Source organism: Babylonia areolata, chromosome 20 (assembly GCF_041734735.1).
Source record: "Babylonia areolata isolate BAREFJ2019XMU chromosome 20, ASM4173473v1, whole genome shotgun sequence".
NCBI classification, from domain to species: domain Eukaryota; kingdom Metazoa; phylum Mollusca; class Gastropoda; order Neogastropoda; family Buccinidae; genus Babylonia; species Babylonia areolata.
Window position 1 is genome coordinate 49,542,145 of NC_134895.1, and position 18,096 is coordinate 49,560,240.

The window sequence follows — 18,096 nt, forward strand, 5'->3', positions numbered from 1 at the left end:
GCCACTCTCTTGATTGCTCCCTTTATTTTCTATCAAATCGTCCAATAAATGTTCACCACTGTCTTCTCCTTCGAATTTATGCTCCAGTTCTTTCTGAGCATCAGCTAAAGAAAGTAATCTTGGTTGATTTAGTTCGCCACGAGCGCATGTCTTGAGCACGGAGTCAGTCCGACATTTTGTTGAGCGAGCGAGGAGAGGAGCCAGGCAAAGACTGCGGCCAGTAACCCAACCAAAACGTTCAAATAAAGGACTGCCTTATGACGCAGATGGTGTTTCTAGCTATGAATAGAATCCAGAAAAATTCCCCAAGCTAAAGCTACCAGCATTTTTGTCAACGAACTGAATGCAAAGCAGGGAAAAGTCAGAATATTTCGATGATGAGTTATCTCGTCATTGTGGCAGCGAAGCATACATGCTTGCCATGACGAGTTATCTCGTCATGCAGGCAGCCTAGGGGTTAATGGCATGTGTAAGTGTCATTAATTGTGAGTGGTGTGAGGTAGATTTGTTAGGGTAGTTTGTTAGTGGTGTTAATGTTGTTAGTTTTGTTAGATAGTGTTGTTTGTTAGTGGCACGTGTTACTGTTGTTATTTGTGGTGTTAGTGTTCATAGGTAGTGGTGTTAGGGTTGCTTATTAGTGTTGTTAGCTTTACTAGGTAATGTTGTAAGGTGTCGCTAGTTACTGTTGTTTGTGTTCAATGTGTGTTTGAGGCCCCCCAGTGGTGTTCAATGTGTGTTGTTTCAGGCCTCAGCTGTGTTCAGAGTGTGTTGTTTCAGGCCCCAGTGGTGTTCAGTGTGTTGTTTCAGGCCCCAGCGGTGTTCAGTGTGTGTTGTTTCAGGCCCCAGCGGTGTTCAGTGTGTGTTGTTTCAGGCCCCAGCTGTGTTCAGTGTGTTGTTTCAGGCCCCAGTGGTGTTCAATGTGTTGTTTCAGGCCCCAGCTGTATTCAGTGTATTGTTTCAGGCCCCAGATGTGTTCAGTGGTTGTTTCAGGCCCCAGTGGTGTTCAGTGTGTGTTGTTTCAGGCTCCAGTGGTGTTCAGTGTGTGTTGTTTCAGGCCCCAGCTGTGTTCAGTGTGTGTTGTTTCAGGCCCCAGCTGTGTTCAGTGTGTTGTTTCAGGCCCCAGTGGTGTTCAATGTGTGTTGTTTCAGGCTCCAGTGGTGTTCAATATGTGTTGTTTCAGGCCCCAGCGGTATTCAGTGTGTGTTGTTTCAGGTCCCAGTGGTGTTCAATGTGTGTTGTTTCAGGCCCCAGCTGTGTTCAATGTATTGTTTCAGGCCCCAGCTGTGTTCAATGGTTGTTTCAGGCCCCAGTGGTGTTCAATGTGTGTTGTTTCAGGCCCCAGCTGTGTTCAGTGTGTGTTGTTTCAGGCCCCAGTGGTGTTCAGTGTGTGTTGTTTCAGGCCCCAGCAGTGTTGAATGTGTTGTTTCAGGCCCCAGTGGTATTCAGTGTGTGTTGTTTCAGGTCCCAGTGGTGTTCAGTGTGTGTTGTTTCAGGCCCCAGCTGTGTTCAATGTGTGTTTTTTCAGGCTCCAGTGATGTTCAATGTGTGTTGTTTCAGGCCCCAGCGGTATTCAGTGTGTGTTGTTTCAGGTCCCAGTGGTGTTCAATGTGTGTTGTTTCAGGCCCCAGCTGTGTTTAATGTGTGTTGTTTCAGGCCCCAGTGGTGTTCAATGTGTGTTGTTTCAGGCCCCAGCGGTATTCAATGTGTGTTGTTTCAGGCCCCAGCTGTGTTCAATGTGTGTTGTTTCAGGCCCCAGCTGTGTTCAGTGTGTGTTGTTTCAGGCCCCAGTGGTGTTCAGTGTGTGTTGTTTCTGGCTCCAGTGGTGTTCAGTGTGTTGTTTCAGGCCCCAGCGGTATTCAGTGTGTGTTGTTTCAGGCCCCAGTGGTGTTCAGTGTGTGTTGTTTCAGGCCCCAGCTGTGTTCAATGTGTGTTGTTTCAGGCCCCAGCTGTGTACAACGCTGGGGGTAAGCTGCGTATCGTGGCCATTGACTGCGGCATGAAGTATAACCAGATCCGCTGTCTGTGTGACCGCGGGGCCACCGTCACTGTTGTTCCCTGGGATCATTCTCTGGACGGTCTGGGTTAGTATCTGTGTGTAGGTTTGGTGATAGTGGGGAGAGTTTCCCAGACGTATTAACAAAGCTTGTTTTAAAGAAAGTATTAAACTTATTCCCTGGGATCATTCACTAGGCATGAACCCAGGGTCTTCCCATGTCAAGGCTGTCCAGCACTCATTGGCACTTGGTGGATGTTACATTATACTTTTCTGAGACCTGTTGCCTGTCAAGGCTGACGAGCTCCATCTACCCAGGGTGGTTGTCAGAGTTGTCCTGCTCCAGACTGGCTGCCATACCATGGCTAATGAGCCCGGCCTGACTACCCAGTTATACCACCGGGCACACCAAGACATAGCAAACTCAGCGAAAGCAGTGAGGTCTGGGCTGGACGTCACACACTTTAACTCTTTCCATACCAACAGCGAAAGAGACGATGTTAACAGCATTTCACCCCAAATACCATCATCAAAATATTGCAAGCGGAAGGCTCTTATACTGAAGACGTGAGTGTTGACAAAGAATACCACAATTCTGACGACGGAGGCTAAAGGTTGGGTCATTCAGACACCCACTGGACATCCGAGGGGTCTGTGTAGAGGAGAAAAGAGGACTGGCCGTACTGAGTTAAAGGAAAGAGATGTGTCTCTCATGGCCTCTCCTGTCCAGGTGCAGGGATGCTGTGAGACCACTGTGTGGCTTGCTGTTGGGACATCCTTGCAAATGGCCTCTCCTACATAGATGTGCCCGTAGCAACTCCTTCACTTGATGTACTGGAGCGCAGTAATACTAGAATTGAACCAGCGGGCGAAAGAGTAGTGACCAACTGGGGATTAGTGTTCGTATATTTTTTATACATGACATGTAAATCAAGGTTGGGGCCACTCTCTATGCTCTGTCTTATCCATTTATCATTTTATGTTTATATGCCTACCCACAGAAGGCAAGATAAATGTTGCCACCATCCGTTATGTAAAAAAAAAAAAAAAAAAAAAAAAATATATATATATATATATATAAAAGAAAATAAGAAGAAAGCCTCGCAGCAGAAATAAGATAAGAACCATTGGAATTTTGGAGGAGCAAGATGAGGTTGTTAGATAAGGGTTGGGGGAAGGAATGTCTGTCTGTCCGTATGTGTCTGTCTGTCTGTCTGTGTGTCTGCCTGGTCATCCACCTGACTGTCTTTATGATTGATTAAGTTTTGTGCACATAATTGTGTAATTTGTACGGCTTCCTTCCATATTAATGTCTTGGGTCTTTTTTTTGTCTTTTTTTTTTTCACATGCCCTAAATTAATAATTATATAAAATCGTGTGCCTTTTTTGTATGGATGATTTATTCCACAAATGCTATTGATTACTATGACATAGTTATGGAATGTCAGGTATTGGTTTTGATTATTTATTGTCACGGTTTTTGGTTGATTGTGTAATGGACTGTAATGACATACAAGTTGCATCTGTTATTGTTAATGTTCACTGTATTCCGATTTTTTAATTAAAATTTTTTTTTTCCATTTATTCTGAATTGACATAATGAATTTATATATACAAGATAAAACGGTGTTCGACCCAAGAAAGAAGAAAGTCCGGGCAACCCCCCCCCCCCCTCCCCCCAACCCCCACCCTCCCATCCAAAAAAAAAAAAAAAAACCAACCCAACTAAAATGCAACATGCACAACACCATGCCTGGAATCCTGATCACTCATGAACACTGGATTAGGAGTCCAAGACCTGACTTCTGTCACAACGCCTCCCCACTGCTTTTAGCTGTATTAATTTCTTTTTTACTTTTCTTTCTTTTTTTTTTTTTAAGATGTAACAGACTGTGTGTGTGTGTGTCTGTGTGTGTGTGCAGAGTATGATGGTGTGTTTTTGAGCAACGGCCCCGGCGACCCCACAATGTGCGAGGCCACCATCCGAACAGTGCGCCACCTGGTGGGCCAAAAGGACTGCAAGCCGCTGTTCGGCATCTGCTTGGGTCACCAGCTGCTGTCTCTGGCCATCGGGGCCAAAACCTTCAAAATGAAGTGAGTGCTGTCATACTTCACTATGCAGGTGTGTATTCTTTTTTCTTTTCTTTTTCTTTTTTTTATTGACGCTTGACAATGTATTGTGTTTTTATGGAAGCATAACTTATTCTGAAAATATGTTGCTTATACATGTTATTTTGTAAGCACTGTATGTGTGTGTGTGGGTGTGTGCGTTTGGAGGGGAGGGTGATTAGGGGTGTGTCTGGGAATGAATCCACTATTGTGTGTCACTTGTTTGTATATATTTTGCTTTAAATATGTAGTTTTTTGATCTTTTGGTCCAATCTTCATCATGTTGTGAGTGTGTGTGTGTACTGGACTCGGCTGTGGGCTGAGATACTGTGTTGGGTGAGTGAAGAGCCTGTGGATGCACAATTAATTTCCAAGTGGATGAATAAAGATGTATTGCATGAACAGGTAAACTGGCATGTGTGCACGGACAGGTAAATTGGCTGGTGTGTGTGTGTGGACAGGTAAATTCAGGTTGACATGGCTGGTGTGTGTGTGTGGACAGGTATGGCAACCGCGGTCACAACCAGCCGTGCATGTACGACGACGGCCTTCACTGCTTCATTACCACCCAGAACCATGGCTTTGCTGTGGATGCCGACACCCTGCCAGAAGGATGGACCCCGCTCTTCACCAATGCCAATGACCAAACCAACGAGGGCATCATCCATGACTCCAAACCCTTCTTTAGGTATTCCTTGGTGTAGGGTCTCTGATTCTTTGTCCATTACTCCAAGCTCTTTAGGTTGTCCTTGTTGTAGGGTCTCTGATTCTTTGTCCATGACTCAAGCCCTTGTTTAGGTTGTCCTTGCTGCAGGGTCTCTGATTCATCAGCTGTGACTTCAGATCTTCTTTATGTAGTCTTTGCAATAGGGTCTCTGATTGTTTGTCAGGGTGATAGTGTGTGTGGAGGGTTGCTGAGGGTGACAATGTGTGTGGAGGGTTGCTGAGGGTGACAGTGTGTATAGAGGGTTGCTGAGGGTGACAGTGTGTATGGAGGGTTGCTGAGGGTGACAATGTGTGTGGAGGGTTGGTGAGGGTGACAGTGTGTGGAGGGTTGCTGAGGGTGACAGTGTGGAGAGTTGCTGAGGGTGACAGTGTGTGTGGAAGGTTGCTGAGGGTGACAGTGTGTGTGGAGGGTTGCTGAGGGTGACAGTGTGGAGGGTTGCTGAGGGTGACAGTGTGTGTGGAGGGTTGCTGAGGGTGACAGTGTGGAGGGTTGCTGAGGGTGACAGTGTGTGTGGAGGGTTACTGAGAGTGACAGTGTGTGTGGAGGGGTGCTGAGAGTGACAGTGTGTGTGGAGGGTTGCTGAGAGTGACAGTGTGTGTGGAGGGTTGTTGAGGGTGACAGTGGAGGGCTGCTGAGGGTGACAGTGTGTGTGGAGGGTTGTTGAGGGTGACTGTGTGAGTGGAGGGTTGCTGAGGGTGACAGTGTGTGTGGAGGATTGCTGAGGGTGACAGTGTGTGTGGAGGGTTGCTGAGGGTGACAGTGTGTGGAGGGTTGCTGAGGGTGACAGTTTGTGGATGGTCGTTGAGGGTGACAGTGTGAGTGGAGGGTTGTTGCTGAGGGTGACAGTGTGTGTGGAGGGTTGCTGAGGGTGACAGTGTGAGTGGAGGGTTGCTGAGGGTGATAGTGTGTGTGGAGGGTTGCTGAAGGTGACAGTGTGGGTGGTGGGTTGCTTACAGTGATAGTATGTGTGGAGGGTTGCTGAGGGAGGTATGTGTGGTGTGCTCAGTGTGCAGTTTCACCCAGAAAACATGGCGGGTCCCAAGGACCTGGAGATGCTGTTTGATGTCTTCCTGGACACGGTGGCTGCACGCAAACAGGGCAATGTCAGGTGAGTCAACTTGAAAGGCAATGCATAGTGCAACAACACACAGCACAGCACAGCACAGCACAGCCCAACACACAGCAGAGCTCAGCTCAGCATTGCACAGTGCAGCTCCACACAACGGTACACAACACAACACAGTGCTGCAGACCAGCTCCAGCCTGACACTAAGTCACTTTCCAGAGACAGCTTGACATGGGGTGTCTGTCACTTTCCAGAGTCAGCTTGACACAGGGCTTCAGTCACTTTCCAGAGTCAGCTTGACACGGGGCTTCAGTCACTTTCCAGAGTCAGCTTGACATGGGCCTTCAGTCACTTTCCAGAGTCAGCTTGACATGGGGTTTCAGTCACCTTTCAGAGTCAGCTTGACATGGTGCTCAGTCACTTTCCAGAGTCAGCTTGACACGGGGCTTCAGTCACTTTCCAGAGTCAGCTTGACATGGTGCTCAGTCACTTACCAGAGACAGCTTGACATGGGGCTTCAGTCACTTTCCAGAGACAGGTTACATGAGGCATCAGTCACTTTCCAGAGTCAGCTTGACACGGGGCTTCAGTCACTTTCCAGAGTCAGCTTGACATGGGGCTTCAGTCACTTTCCAGAGACAGCTTGACACGGGGCTTCAGTCACTTTCCAGAGTCAGCTTGACACGGGGCTTCAGTCACTTTCCAGAGACAGCTTGACATGTGGCGTCTGTCACTTTCCAGAGTCAGCTTGACATGGGGCTCAGTCACTTTCCAGAGACAGGTTACAGGGGGCTTCAGTCACTTTACAGAGACAGCTTGACATGGGGCTTCAGTCACTTTCCAGAGACAGTTTGACAAGGGCTTCAGTCACTTTCCAGAGACAGCTTGACATGGGGCTTCAGTCACTTTCCAGAGTCAGCTTGACATGGTGCTCAGTCACTTACCAGAGACAGCTTGACATGGGGCTTCAGTCACTTTCCAGAGACAGGTTACATGAGGCATCAGTCACTTTCCAACAACAGCTTGACACTTAGTCATTTTCCAGGGACAGCTGGACACGGGGGCTTCAGTCACTTTGTTGTGACAGCTTGACATTTCAGTCACTTTCCAGTGACAGCTTGACATTTCAGTCACTTTCCAACAACAGCTTGACATTTCAGTCACTTTCCTGTGACAGCTTGACATTTCAGTCACTTTCCAGTGACAGCTTGACATTTCAGTAACTGTTGTGACAACTTGACATTTCATTCACTTTGTTGTGACAGCTTGACACGGTGGTTGAGTCACTTTCTGGTCAATATATTATGATTTATCTCTACTTTTGATCAGTTGATAATCATCTATGGTTAGTTAGGAAAAAAAAAAAAAAAGCTATGGAGACGTGTGTGTGTGCATGTGTGTCCACAGCCCCACAGTGAAGGAGCGGCTTGCAGCAGCTCTGGTGCCTGAGGGGGTGCTGTCCACCCCGACACGCCTGCACCCAAAGAAGGTGCTGATCCTGGGCTCTGGGGGACTGTCCATTGGTCAGGCTGGAGAGTTTGACTACTCTGGGTCACAGGTCAGTGCACGGCACCACCCGGATTTTAAAAACAGTTAACTCTTTCACCACCAGGCGACTAGACAGTGCGCCACCATAGACGGCCTTTGTCGACTGGACAGTGTAACGCCTTAGGTGGCTTCAGTTGACCAGACAGTGTGCCACCATAGGTGACCTTAATCGACTAGATAGTGCACCTTAATCGACTAGATAGTGCACCGCCTTAGATTACCTCAGTCAACTAGACAGTGCACCGCCTTAGGTTACCTTAGTCAAGTAGTCAGTGCACTGCCTTAGGCTACCTTAGTCAAGTAGACAGTGCACCGCCTTAGGCTACCTTAGTCAAGTAGACAGTGCACCGCCATAGGTGACCTTAATCGACTAGACAGTGCACCGCCTTAGGTTACCTTAGTCAAGTAGTCAGTGCACTGCCTTAGGCTACCTTAGTCAAGTAGACAGTGCACCGCCATAGGTGACCTTAATCAACTAGACAGTGCACCGCCTTAGGTTACCTTAGTCAACTAGACAGTGCACCACCATAGGTGACCTCAGTTTACAAAGTGCACTGCCATAGGTGACCTTACTTGACTAGACAGTGCACCGCCATAGGTGACCTCGGTTGACTAGACAGTGCACCGCCATAGGTGGCCTTCATCGACTAAACAATGCACCGCCATAGGTGACCATACTTGACTAGACAGTGCACCGCCATAGATGGCCTTAGTCGACTAGACAATGCACCACCATAGGTGGCCTTAATCGACTAGACAGTGCACCGCCATAGGTGGCCTTAGTCGACTAGACGGTGCACCACCATAGGTGACCTCAGTTGACTAGACAGTGCACCGCCATAGGTGGCCTTAATCGACTAGACAGTGCACCGCCATAGGTGACCTCAGTTGACAAGACAGTGCACTGCCATAGGTGACCTTAATCGACTAGACAGTGCGCCGCCATAGGTGACCTCAGTTGACAAGACAGTGCACCGCCATAGGTGACCTCAGTTGACAAGACAGTGCACCGCCATAGGTGACCTTACTTGACTAGACAGTGCACCGCCATAGGTGACCTTACTTGACTAGACAGTGCACCACCACAGGTGACCAGTCGACTAGACAGTGCATCAAGGCGTCATGTTAAAAGGACCATTTTTCACATTTTAGCAAAGCAGCTCATGATCAGGTCTTTATTTTCCAAGTGTAAATCAACAGTATGATGGTAAATATGTACACTCCAGGCGCAGGTTGTTTTCAAGAAAGTATGAAAAAGGCAGGAAATAGCTCAACAAGTGAGATGAAAGAGAGTGTGTGTGTGTGTGTGCTTCAGACCATCAAAGCTCTGCAGAAGAAAATAGATAAATGAAAAATAGATATTTAAAGAAATCAAAAATATGTGTATGTTTCATGTCATCAGAGCTCTGCTGGAGATAAATAGATTCTTTAAAAATGTTTTTTTTTTAAATGTGTATGTTTCAGGCCATCAAAGCTTTACAGGAGATAAATAGATGGGGAAAAAAAGATAAATGTTTGTGTTTTTCAGGTGATCAAAGCTTTGTAGGAGATAAATACGTTAAACAAAAAGCAACTTCTAAAATAAATAATTTTGTGTGTGTTTCAAGCAGTCAGAGCTCTGCAGAAGATAAGTAGATGAATGAAAAATAAAAAGTTAGATTAAAAAGATGTGTTTCAGGCGATCAAAGCTCTGCATGGGATAAATAGGCTAATAATAAAATAAAAAGGTAAATAGAATGTTATATAAAAAACAGTTTTTGTATTTTAGGTCATTGGAACTCTGCAGAAGATATATAACTATATTAAAAAAAGTGTGTGTGTGTTTCAGGCAATCAAAGCTCTGCAGGAAGAGAAGGTGCAGACGGTGCTGATCAACCCCAACATCGCCACTGTTCAGACTTCCCGGGGACTGGCCGACAAGGTCTACTTCCTGCCCATCACTCTGGAATACGTCACTCAGGTGATTGGATCGTAGGAAATGTTGACCACTGAATACGTCACTCAGGTGATTGGATCGTAGGAAATGTTGACCACTGAATACGTCACTCAGGTGATTTGATCGTAGGAAATGTTGACCACTGAATACGTCACTCAGGTGATTTGATTGTAGGAAATGTTGACCACTGAATACGTCACTCAGGTGATTTGATTGTAGGAAATGTTGACCACTGAATATGTTACTCAGGTGATTTGATTGTAGGAAATGTTGACCACTGAATACGTCACTCAGGTGATTCGATCGTAGGAAATGTTGACCACTGAATACGTCACGCAGGTGATTTGATTGTAGGAAATGTTGACCACTGAATGCATCACGCAGGTGATTTGATTGTAGGAAATGTTGACCACTGAATGCGTCACTCAGGTGATTTGATTGAATGAAATGTTGACCACTGAATGCGTCATGTAGGTGATTTCATGGAAGAAAATGTTGACCACTGAATGCATCACTCAGGTGATTTGATTGAATGAAATTTTGACCACTGAATGCGTCATGCAGGTGATTTGATTGAATGAAATATTGACCACTGAATGTGTCATGCAGGTGATTTGATTGTAGAAATTTTTACCACTGAATGCGTCTCAAGTGATATAGGAAAAGTTGACCACTGAATGCTTCACTCAGGTGATTTGTAGGAAATATTGACCATGGAATGCGTCACTCAGGTGATTTGATTGTCGGAAGTGTTGACCACTGAACACATCACGCAGGTGATTTGATTGTAGGAAATGTTGACCACTGAATATGTCTCTCAGGTGATTTGATTGTAGGAAATGTTGACCACTGTATGCGTCACTCAGGTGATTTGATTGTAGGAAATATTGACCACTGTATGCGTCACTCAGGTGATTTGTACATACCTAGAATGTTGCTGTCAGTTGTGATGGTGGTGAAAGCAAGACAGAGTCCACAGTGTATGCAGAACAAAACATTAAGGAAATGTGTGTGTGTGCAGATACTAGGATTGATACAGAGCTATCTGTATAGGTAGATAAAGATAGATACATGTATTTATGAATATAGATACATATGTACATATCATTTATGTATGTATTTTACCACCATTTAAAGAACATGTTTAGTTTTTTTCAAGCAGAGTGTGTTTATAAAAACAGACTGTTTGGATATTTACTTCAGAGAGACAGAGAGAGAAAGAGAGAGAGAAGAAAGAGGGAGTTGGTGTGTGAGCATTTGAAGAATATGGTAAAATGGTATAAAAAAAAAAGTTTGTGGAAAGAACAGTTGCTCAGTTGCAGACTTCACAGTACAGTATTATTTTACGCCTTTCTTGCCCAACAGGTGATCGAAAGTGAGCGACCTGATGGCATTTTGCTGACCTTTGGGGGTCAGACGGCTCTGAACTGTGGCATCGAGCTGACACACAGTGGCATTCTGGAGAACTACGACGTCCGGGTGTTGGGCACGCAGGTGAAGTCCATCGAGTGGACAGAAGATCGCAAGATCTTTGCCGACAAGATGGCGGAGATAGGTGAGGCTGTGGCCCCCAGTGAGGCAGCCTTCTCTGTGGACCAGGTAATGGGCAGGGAGAATAACCTCTCTCTGTGTGTGTAGACGTTCCCGTACTTTTGGATGTGTGCTTGTGTGTGTGTGAGTGTGTATGGCTTACACTGTGTGCGTACATATGTGCAGATGTTCATCCATGCCCTGAAATTGTTTTTGTGTGCTTGAGTATGCGTGTATTTATATGTGCCAGTTAAGTGTTTTCCAGTTGTCTTTCTCTTTCTTTATCTCTCTCTTCCTGTCTCTCTCTCCACTCTGTCTCCTTTATGTTTTGAATTGACCAGGTATTCCAAGTCTTTCCGCATTTACTTAACTCTCTCCGGACGAAGGAATGCTCATGCACTCCTACACAAAACGTATTCGGATTTGGACGAAGGAATGGAATAGCATTCTCCGAAAGTAAAATTCCATCATGCGCTGTACACGTGATTTTGTGATTAGCCAAGCAGAGTGCGCTATTCTGGGTCACTCCACAATCGAACAGTATGATTGGTCAGCCTGGGATGTGTGGCCCGTCTCGCACACACGCTGACAAAGGCACTGACTGGTCGTCTGCTCGCGTGCCAGCCTGTTAGCAAAGCGGGCTCTTCTCAGAATGTTGTGAAGCGAACAAGGCAGTGACGGCAACGTTTTAGGGTTGCCGAAGTACTTGAAATGCTACAAACTGAAGGGTCGGACATTGAAGAGGTGGATGGTGACGAAGAAGAAAGCGAATTTAATGCAGAAAGCGAGCATGGGTATGGTGATTCGGGGTGAAAAATTGGCAGTATTTTCTACATATGGCAAAACTGTAAAAATAAGATGAGAAATTTGATTTTTTTTTTTTTTTACATGTAATAGCTCACCACGTAATAAACCACTTCTGAAAGTTTCATTTTCTTACACAGTATTTTGTATTTTTTGTAACTTTTTTCCAAACCCTTACAAATGGGCGGTCTGTGGGGAAAAGCAAGGGAGAAAACTTGTCGTCCCGAGTGAGTTAACCAGGTATTCCAAGTCTCTCCCCCCCCCCCACCCCACCCCCACCCACCCAACCACCCTCCTTTCATCTGACCAGATATTACAAGTCTTTTCCCCCCTCTTCCTTTACTTGGCCAGGTATTACAAGCAGCTGAACGACTGGGCTACCCAGTGTTGGTGCGGGCAGCCTTTGCTCTAGGCGGTCTGGGGTCTGGGTTCGCTTCCAACAAAGAGGAACTGCATTACCTAGCGACATCAGCGTTTGCCCACACCTCTCAGGTGCTGGTGGACAAGTCGCTGAAAGGCTGGAAGGAGGTGGAGTACGAGGTGGTGAGGGACGCCTACGACAACTGCATCACTGTGAGTACTATGCTGTAACACCATTACGCACCCTCCTTCCTCCACACATACACCCTTGATCCTTGACACACCTGCCTTACTCCTTGAAACGCCCACCTCACTCCTTGACAATGCCCACCTTACTCCTTGACACACCCCTCACTCCTTGACACACCCTCTCACTTCTTGACACACACCACCCTCACTCCTTGACACACACCCCTCACGCCTTGACACACACACCCTCACTCCTTTACACACACCCCTGACTCCTTTACACACACCCATCCCTCCTTGACAATCTCTCCCCCACCACCCCACTCATCAATTCATTCTGCTCCAGATGCGAGTTAACTTGTACAATGATCACTTCCCCCGTGGACTTTGTACGAGTATTCTCATACCAACACACTATTCTAATTTTGTTAATTCTTGCTTGGTACAGTTGGCATTTTAAACTGAACCATTTGCAGATTCTGGAAGCATGAAAATGAAGCTTTGTTCAACTGATTAAATCAACAAATCTCCGTCAGTTTTCGTTTTTATATAGTGAACCACCCAGTTTTTGTACTGCAGCGGTCTCATGTAGCACTGGTCCAGGGGGAAGGTAGCAGGTATGTAGCTGTGGGGTTGAATGAGTTTACACACCCACTTCACTCCTTGACACACCCACCGAGACACACCCACTTCACTCCTTGACACACCCACCGAGACACACCCACCTCACTCCTTGACACATCCACCGAGACACACCCACTTCACTCCTTGACACACCCACTGAGACACACACACCTCACTCCTTGACACACCCACCGAGACACACCCACTTCACTCCTTGACACACCCACCGAGACACACCCACCTCACTCCTTGACACATCCACCGAGACACACCCACTTCACTCCTTGACACACCCACTGAGACACACACACCTCACTCCTTGACACACCCACCGAGACACACCCACTTCACTCCTTGACACACCCACCGAGACACACCCACTTCACTCCTTGACACACCCACTGAGACGCCCACCTCACTCCTTGACACACCCACCGAGACACACCCACTTCACTCCTTGACACACCCACCGAGACGCCCACCTCACTCCTTGACACACCCACCGAGACACACACACCTCACTCTTTGACACCCACACCCACCTGCTGTGCTGTGCCCAGGTGTGTAATAATAATAATAATGGTATTTATATAGCACTGAATCTTGTGCAGAGACAAATCAAAGCGCTTTCGCACCAGTCATTCATACGCATGCATAACTCTAAAACTGGAGAAACTGAAGACAAGGAAGAGGCAGGGAAGGGAGGCTATTTGGGAAGAAGTGGGTTTTAAGGCCAGACTTGAAAGACCTGAGCGTGGAGACTTGACGAAGCGAAAGAGGAAGTTCATTCCAGTTGCAAGGTCCAGAGACAGAGAAAGAACGGCGGCCAACAGTCGAGAGCTTGAATCTGGGTATGCGTAAACAGAGTGGATCTGAAGCTGATCGTAGTGAGCGAGATGGAGTGTAGAGGTGAAGGCAGTAACATGGAGATGTGTACAGGTTTGTAAGGTGGGTGCTGTGCACAGATGTGTAACATGAAGTATGTACAGGTTTGTAACATGGACTATCTACATGTGTGTAGCATGGAGAAGTGTGTACAGGTGTGTAAAGTGAGTGCTGTGTACAGGCGTGAAACATGGAGAAGTAGAGCTTCAAGAATATGTGCTATAGCAAGAAGTCTTAATAAATAAATAAATGTACAGGTTTGTAACATGGAGAATCATCTACAGGTGTGTAGCATGAAGAAGTGTGTACAGGTATGTCGGGTGGGTGCTGTGTACAGGTGTGAAACATGAAGTATGTACAGGTTTTAACATGGAGAACTACTTACAGGTGTGTAACATGGAGAAGTGTATACAGGTGTGTCAGGTGGGTGCTGTGTGTACAGGTGTGTAACATGGAGAACGTGGACCCCTTGGGGATCCACACGGGGGAGTCGATCGTGGTGGCCCCCAGCCAGACCCTGACGAATGAGGAATACAACCTGCTCCGTGCCACTGCCCTCAAGGTGATCCGACACCTGCAGGTGGTGGGCGAGTGTAACATCCAGTACGCCCTCAACCCCAACTCTCAGCAGGTCAGTGTTGGTGGTGTTCGGTGTCGTTGGGTGTCAGTAATGATTGTGTGTGTGTGGATGTGTGTGTGTGTGAATCTGTGTATGTGTGAGTTTATGTGTGTGTGAGTTTTTGAGTTTGTGTGTGTGTGTGTGTGAGAGAGAGTTTATGTGTGTGTGTGTGAGTTTGTGTGTGTGGATGTCTGTGTCTGTGTGTCCACTTGTTTGTGCAGCCTCTGGGCTTTTAAACCTGTCTGACTGTGTTGAACGTTTCCAGTACTACATCATTGAGGTGAACGCCCGCCTGTCCCGGAGTTCGGCCCTGGCCAGCAAGGCCACAGGCTACCCCCTGGCGTACGTGGCGGCCAAACTGTCACTGGGCATCCCCCTGCCGGAGCTGAGGAACTCGGTGACGGGCTCCACCACCGCCTGCTTTGAGCCCAGCCTGGACTACTGTGTGGTGAAGGTGCCGCGCTGGGACCTCCGCAAGTTCCAGAGGGTGTCCACAAAGGTGTGTGGGTGTGTGTGTGAGAGAGAATAGTGAAAAAAGTTAAGATAAGGAATAAAGAAATGGATGGAGTGAAAGCATGAAGATAAAATAAGATATAGAGAAGTGGATGGAGCCTGAGCATGCAGAGTATGATGATGATAATGGTGATGATGATGATATGTGTACATATACAGTACCTATCCATCAGTATTGACACTTGGGGGGGTGGGAGAGGGGGGGGAGGGGGCACATGCCACAAAATCCTAACCTTCAGGACTGTGCAGTGAATCTGCAGTATCGGTTGATGTCTTGAAATCGATAAAAATGTGTTAGTTTTCAGCCAGCAGTAAGCATGTCTGGGTTGGTGTATGTGCAAACAGGAAGTTTAATGAAAATGTAGAGTGGTGTTGGTGTGTGTGTGTGCAGATAGGAAATTTCATGTAGATGTCAAACTGTTTATGTTGTGCTTGTGCAGATAGGAAGTTCAATGAAGATGTCAGTGTTGTAGTGTTGGTGTGTGTGTCCAGGTAGGAAATGATGATGTGAAAGTTGTTAGATTGTATACTGTGCAGACAGGAATTTCCATGAAGGTATGAAAGTGTTATTGATGTTTATGTGTGCAGATAGGAAGTTTCTTGAAGATGTCGATGTTGTGTTGGTGTGTGTGTGCAGATAGGAAGTTTGCTGAAGATGTGATGGTGTGTGTGTGTGTGTGCAAAGTTTGCTGAAGATGTGATGTTGGTGTGTGTGTGTGTGTGTGCAAAGTTTGCTGAAGCTGCGACATTGGTGTTTGTATGCAAAGTTTGATGAAGATGTGATGTTGGTGTGTGTGCAGATAGGAAGTTCAATGAAGAGCGTTGGGGAGGTGATGGCCATTGGCTGTCGTTTTGAAGAAGCGTTCCAGAAAGCTCTGCGCATGATGGACAGTTCAGTCATGGGCCTGTACCCCAACAAGGAGGAGGCATCGGAGGAGGTAGGGGCACCTGCAGGGCCTGTGACACTGCATGCTAGACTGCAGGTGGTCGTCGTCACTGTGTGGTTAATGTACAGGCTTTGCAAAGGTATCAGTAAGGAAAATGATAGATGATGTCAGATTGTGGTCATTACTGTATATTAACTCACTCTCAAGGCCTGACTAAGCGCGTTGGGTTACGCTGCTGGTCAGGCATCTGCTTGGCAGATGTGGTGTAGCGTATATGGTTTTGTCCGAACGCAGTGACGCCTCCTTGAGCTACTGAAACTGAAACTGAAACTCACTCAGTACGACCAGTCCTCTCTTCTCCTCTACACAGACCCTTCAGATGTCCAGTGGGTGTCTGAATGACCCAACCTTTAGCTTCCGTCGTCAGAATTGTAATATTCTTTGTCAGCATTCACCTCTTCAGTATAAGAGCCTTCCGCTTGCAATATTTTGATGATGGTAATTGGGATGAAACGCTGTTAACGTCGTCGCTTTCGCCGTTCGTATGGAGAGAGTTAAAGATACAGGCTTCACAATGGTAGATGGTATCAAGTTCTGGTCGTCACTGTAGTGTTGACTTTGAGAGTGTACACTACATCTCTGTGTAGATGTCACTGTCTTGTGGAGCATACAGGCTTCACAAAGGTATGAATAATAATAATGATAAAGGCTCTGAAAAATAACCCATGGCAACATAAGTGGTGCCTGTTGGCACAATTCTCGAGAAGAAATCCACTCTGATAGCTACACAAACATATATGCTTGCACTTCTTCTTCTGCGTTCGTGGGCTGCGACTCGCACTTTTCACTCGTATGTACACAAGTGGGCTTTTACATGTATGACCGTTTTTGCCCTGCCCTGTAGGCAGCAGTACTCTGCTTTCGGGGGGTGTGCATGCTGGGTATGTTGTTTCCATAACCCACGGAAGGCTGACACGGATTACAGGATCTTTGACATGCGTATTTGATCTTCTGCTTGCGTATACACACAAAAGGGGTTAAGGCACTAGCAGGTCTGCACATATGTTTACCTGGGAGATTGGAAAAATCTCCACCCTTTACCCACCAGGTGCCGTCACTGATATTGGAACCCGGGACCCTCAGATTGAAAGTCCTGCGCTTTAACCACTTGGCTATTGTGTCCGTCATATGCATGCACAACCGCACTGGGTCTTGCTGCTAGTCAGGCATCTTCCAGGTTGTGTTGTAAGGTATTTTGATTTGTCTGAGTGCAGTGACATCTCCTTGAGAAACTGAAGACATAACAGTGGAACAGTGTAACTGTGTGGGTATTACTGTCACTGTGACTGTGTGCACTGTCCCCAGGAACTGCGGGACCCTACAGACCGACGGATATTTGTGCTGGGGACGGCACTGGCGGACGGCTACCCCATTGACAAGCTGTATGAGCTGACCAAGATTGACCGCTGGTTCCTGCACAAGTTCAAGAAGATCACTGACCACTACCGCCTCATGGAGAGCCACAGGGGGAAGGTATACTTGTTGTGGAGTGATGGCCTAGAGGTAACGCGTCCGCCTAGGAAGCGAAAAAATCTGAGCGTGCTGGCTCGAATCACGGCTCGGCCGCCGATATTTTCTCCCCCTCCGCTAGACCTTTAGTGGTGGTCTGGACGCTAGTCATTCGGATGAGACGATAAACCGAGGTCCCGTGTGCAGCATGCACTAAGCGCACGTAAAAGAACCCACGGCAACAAGAGGGTTGTTCCTGGCAAAATTCTATAGAAAAATCCACTTCGATAGGGAAAACAAATGAAACTGCATGCAGGAAAAAATACAAAAAAAATGGGTGGCGCTGTATTATAGCGACGCGCTCTCCCTGGGGAGAGCAGCCCGAATTTCACACAGAGAAATCTGCTATGATAAAAAGAAATACAAAAACAAATACAAATACTGTCACTGTCCCTTTCTGGGTTTTTTTGGTTTTTTTATATCATTTATTGTTAAGTAAATTCTGGGGATGCTGCATTAAAAAAGTAGAAGCAATAATTTGATAGTAACCCACACTGCAGTAATTCAAAGACATCTGTGCATGTATTGGGATGTCAGGGGGACTTTCGGTATGAACAGCATCCCAGTTTTCTTGGAATCCTGTTAAAAAATTTCCTCTTTTCTTTCACTGCGTGTGTTTTTGCCTTTATTCTTCCTTTATTCTTCCTTTATTGTCTGCTTTTTCTGCCTTTCCAGTCCATTCCGTTTTCTTTTATCCAACAAGCCTTGGACACTTTTTCTCTTTTCGGCAGTCTGTG

The 18,096-nt window shown here is 46.6% G+C and overlaps 1 protein-coding gene across 5 annotated transcripts in view; it reads left to right on the plus strand.

Annotated features, from left to right (window-relative positions):
• Positions 1-18,096, plus strand: part of LOC143294688 (multifunctional protein CAD-like) — a 107,569-nt gene that overhangs the window by 15,003 nt on the left and 74,470 nt on the right. For all 5 annotated transcript variants that reach the window (XM_076606081.1, XM_076606083.1, XM_076606084.1 and 2 more), the window contains exons 6-17: positions 1,940-2,081; positions 3,916-4,087; positions 4,605-4,790; positions 5,836-5,937; positions 7,303-7,453; positions 9,272-9,403; positions 10,745-10,978; positions 12,065-12,286; positions 14,214-14,402; positions 14,656-14,889; positions 15,704-15,841; positions 17,156-17,323. In XM_076606081.1, coding sequence (XP_076462196.1) covers positions 1,940-2,081; positions 3,916-4,087; positions 4,605-4,790; positions 5,836-5,937; positions 7,303-7,453; positions 9,272-9,403; positions 10,745-10,978; positions 12,065-12,286; positions 14,214-14,402; positions 14,656-14,889; positions 15,704-15,841; positions 17,156-17,323 — 2,070 coding nt within the window. The remainder of the gene's footprint in view (positions 1-1,939; positions 2,082-3,915; positions 4,088-4,604; positions 4,791-5,835; positions 5,938-7,302; positions 7,454-9,271; positions 9,404-10,744; positions 10,979-12,064; positions 12,287-14,213; positions 14,403-14,655; positions 14,890-15,703; positions 15,842-17,155; positions 17,324-18,096) is intronic.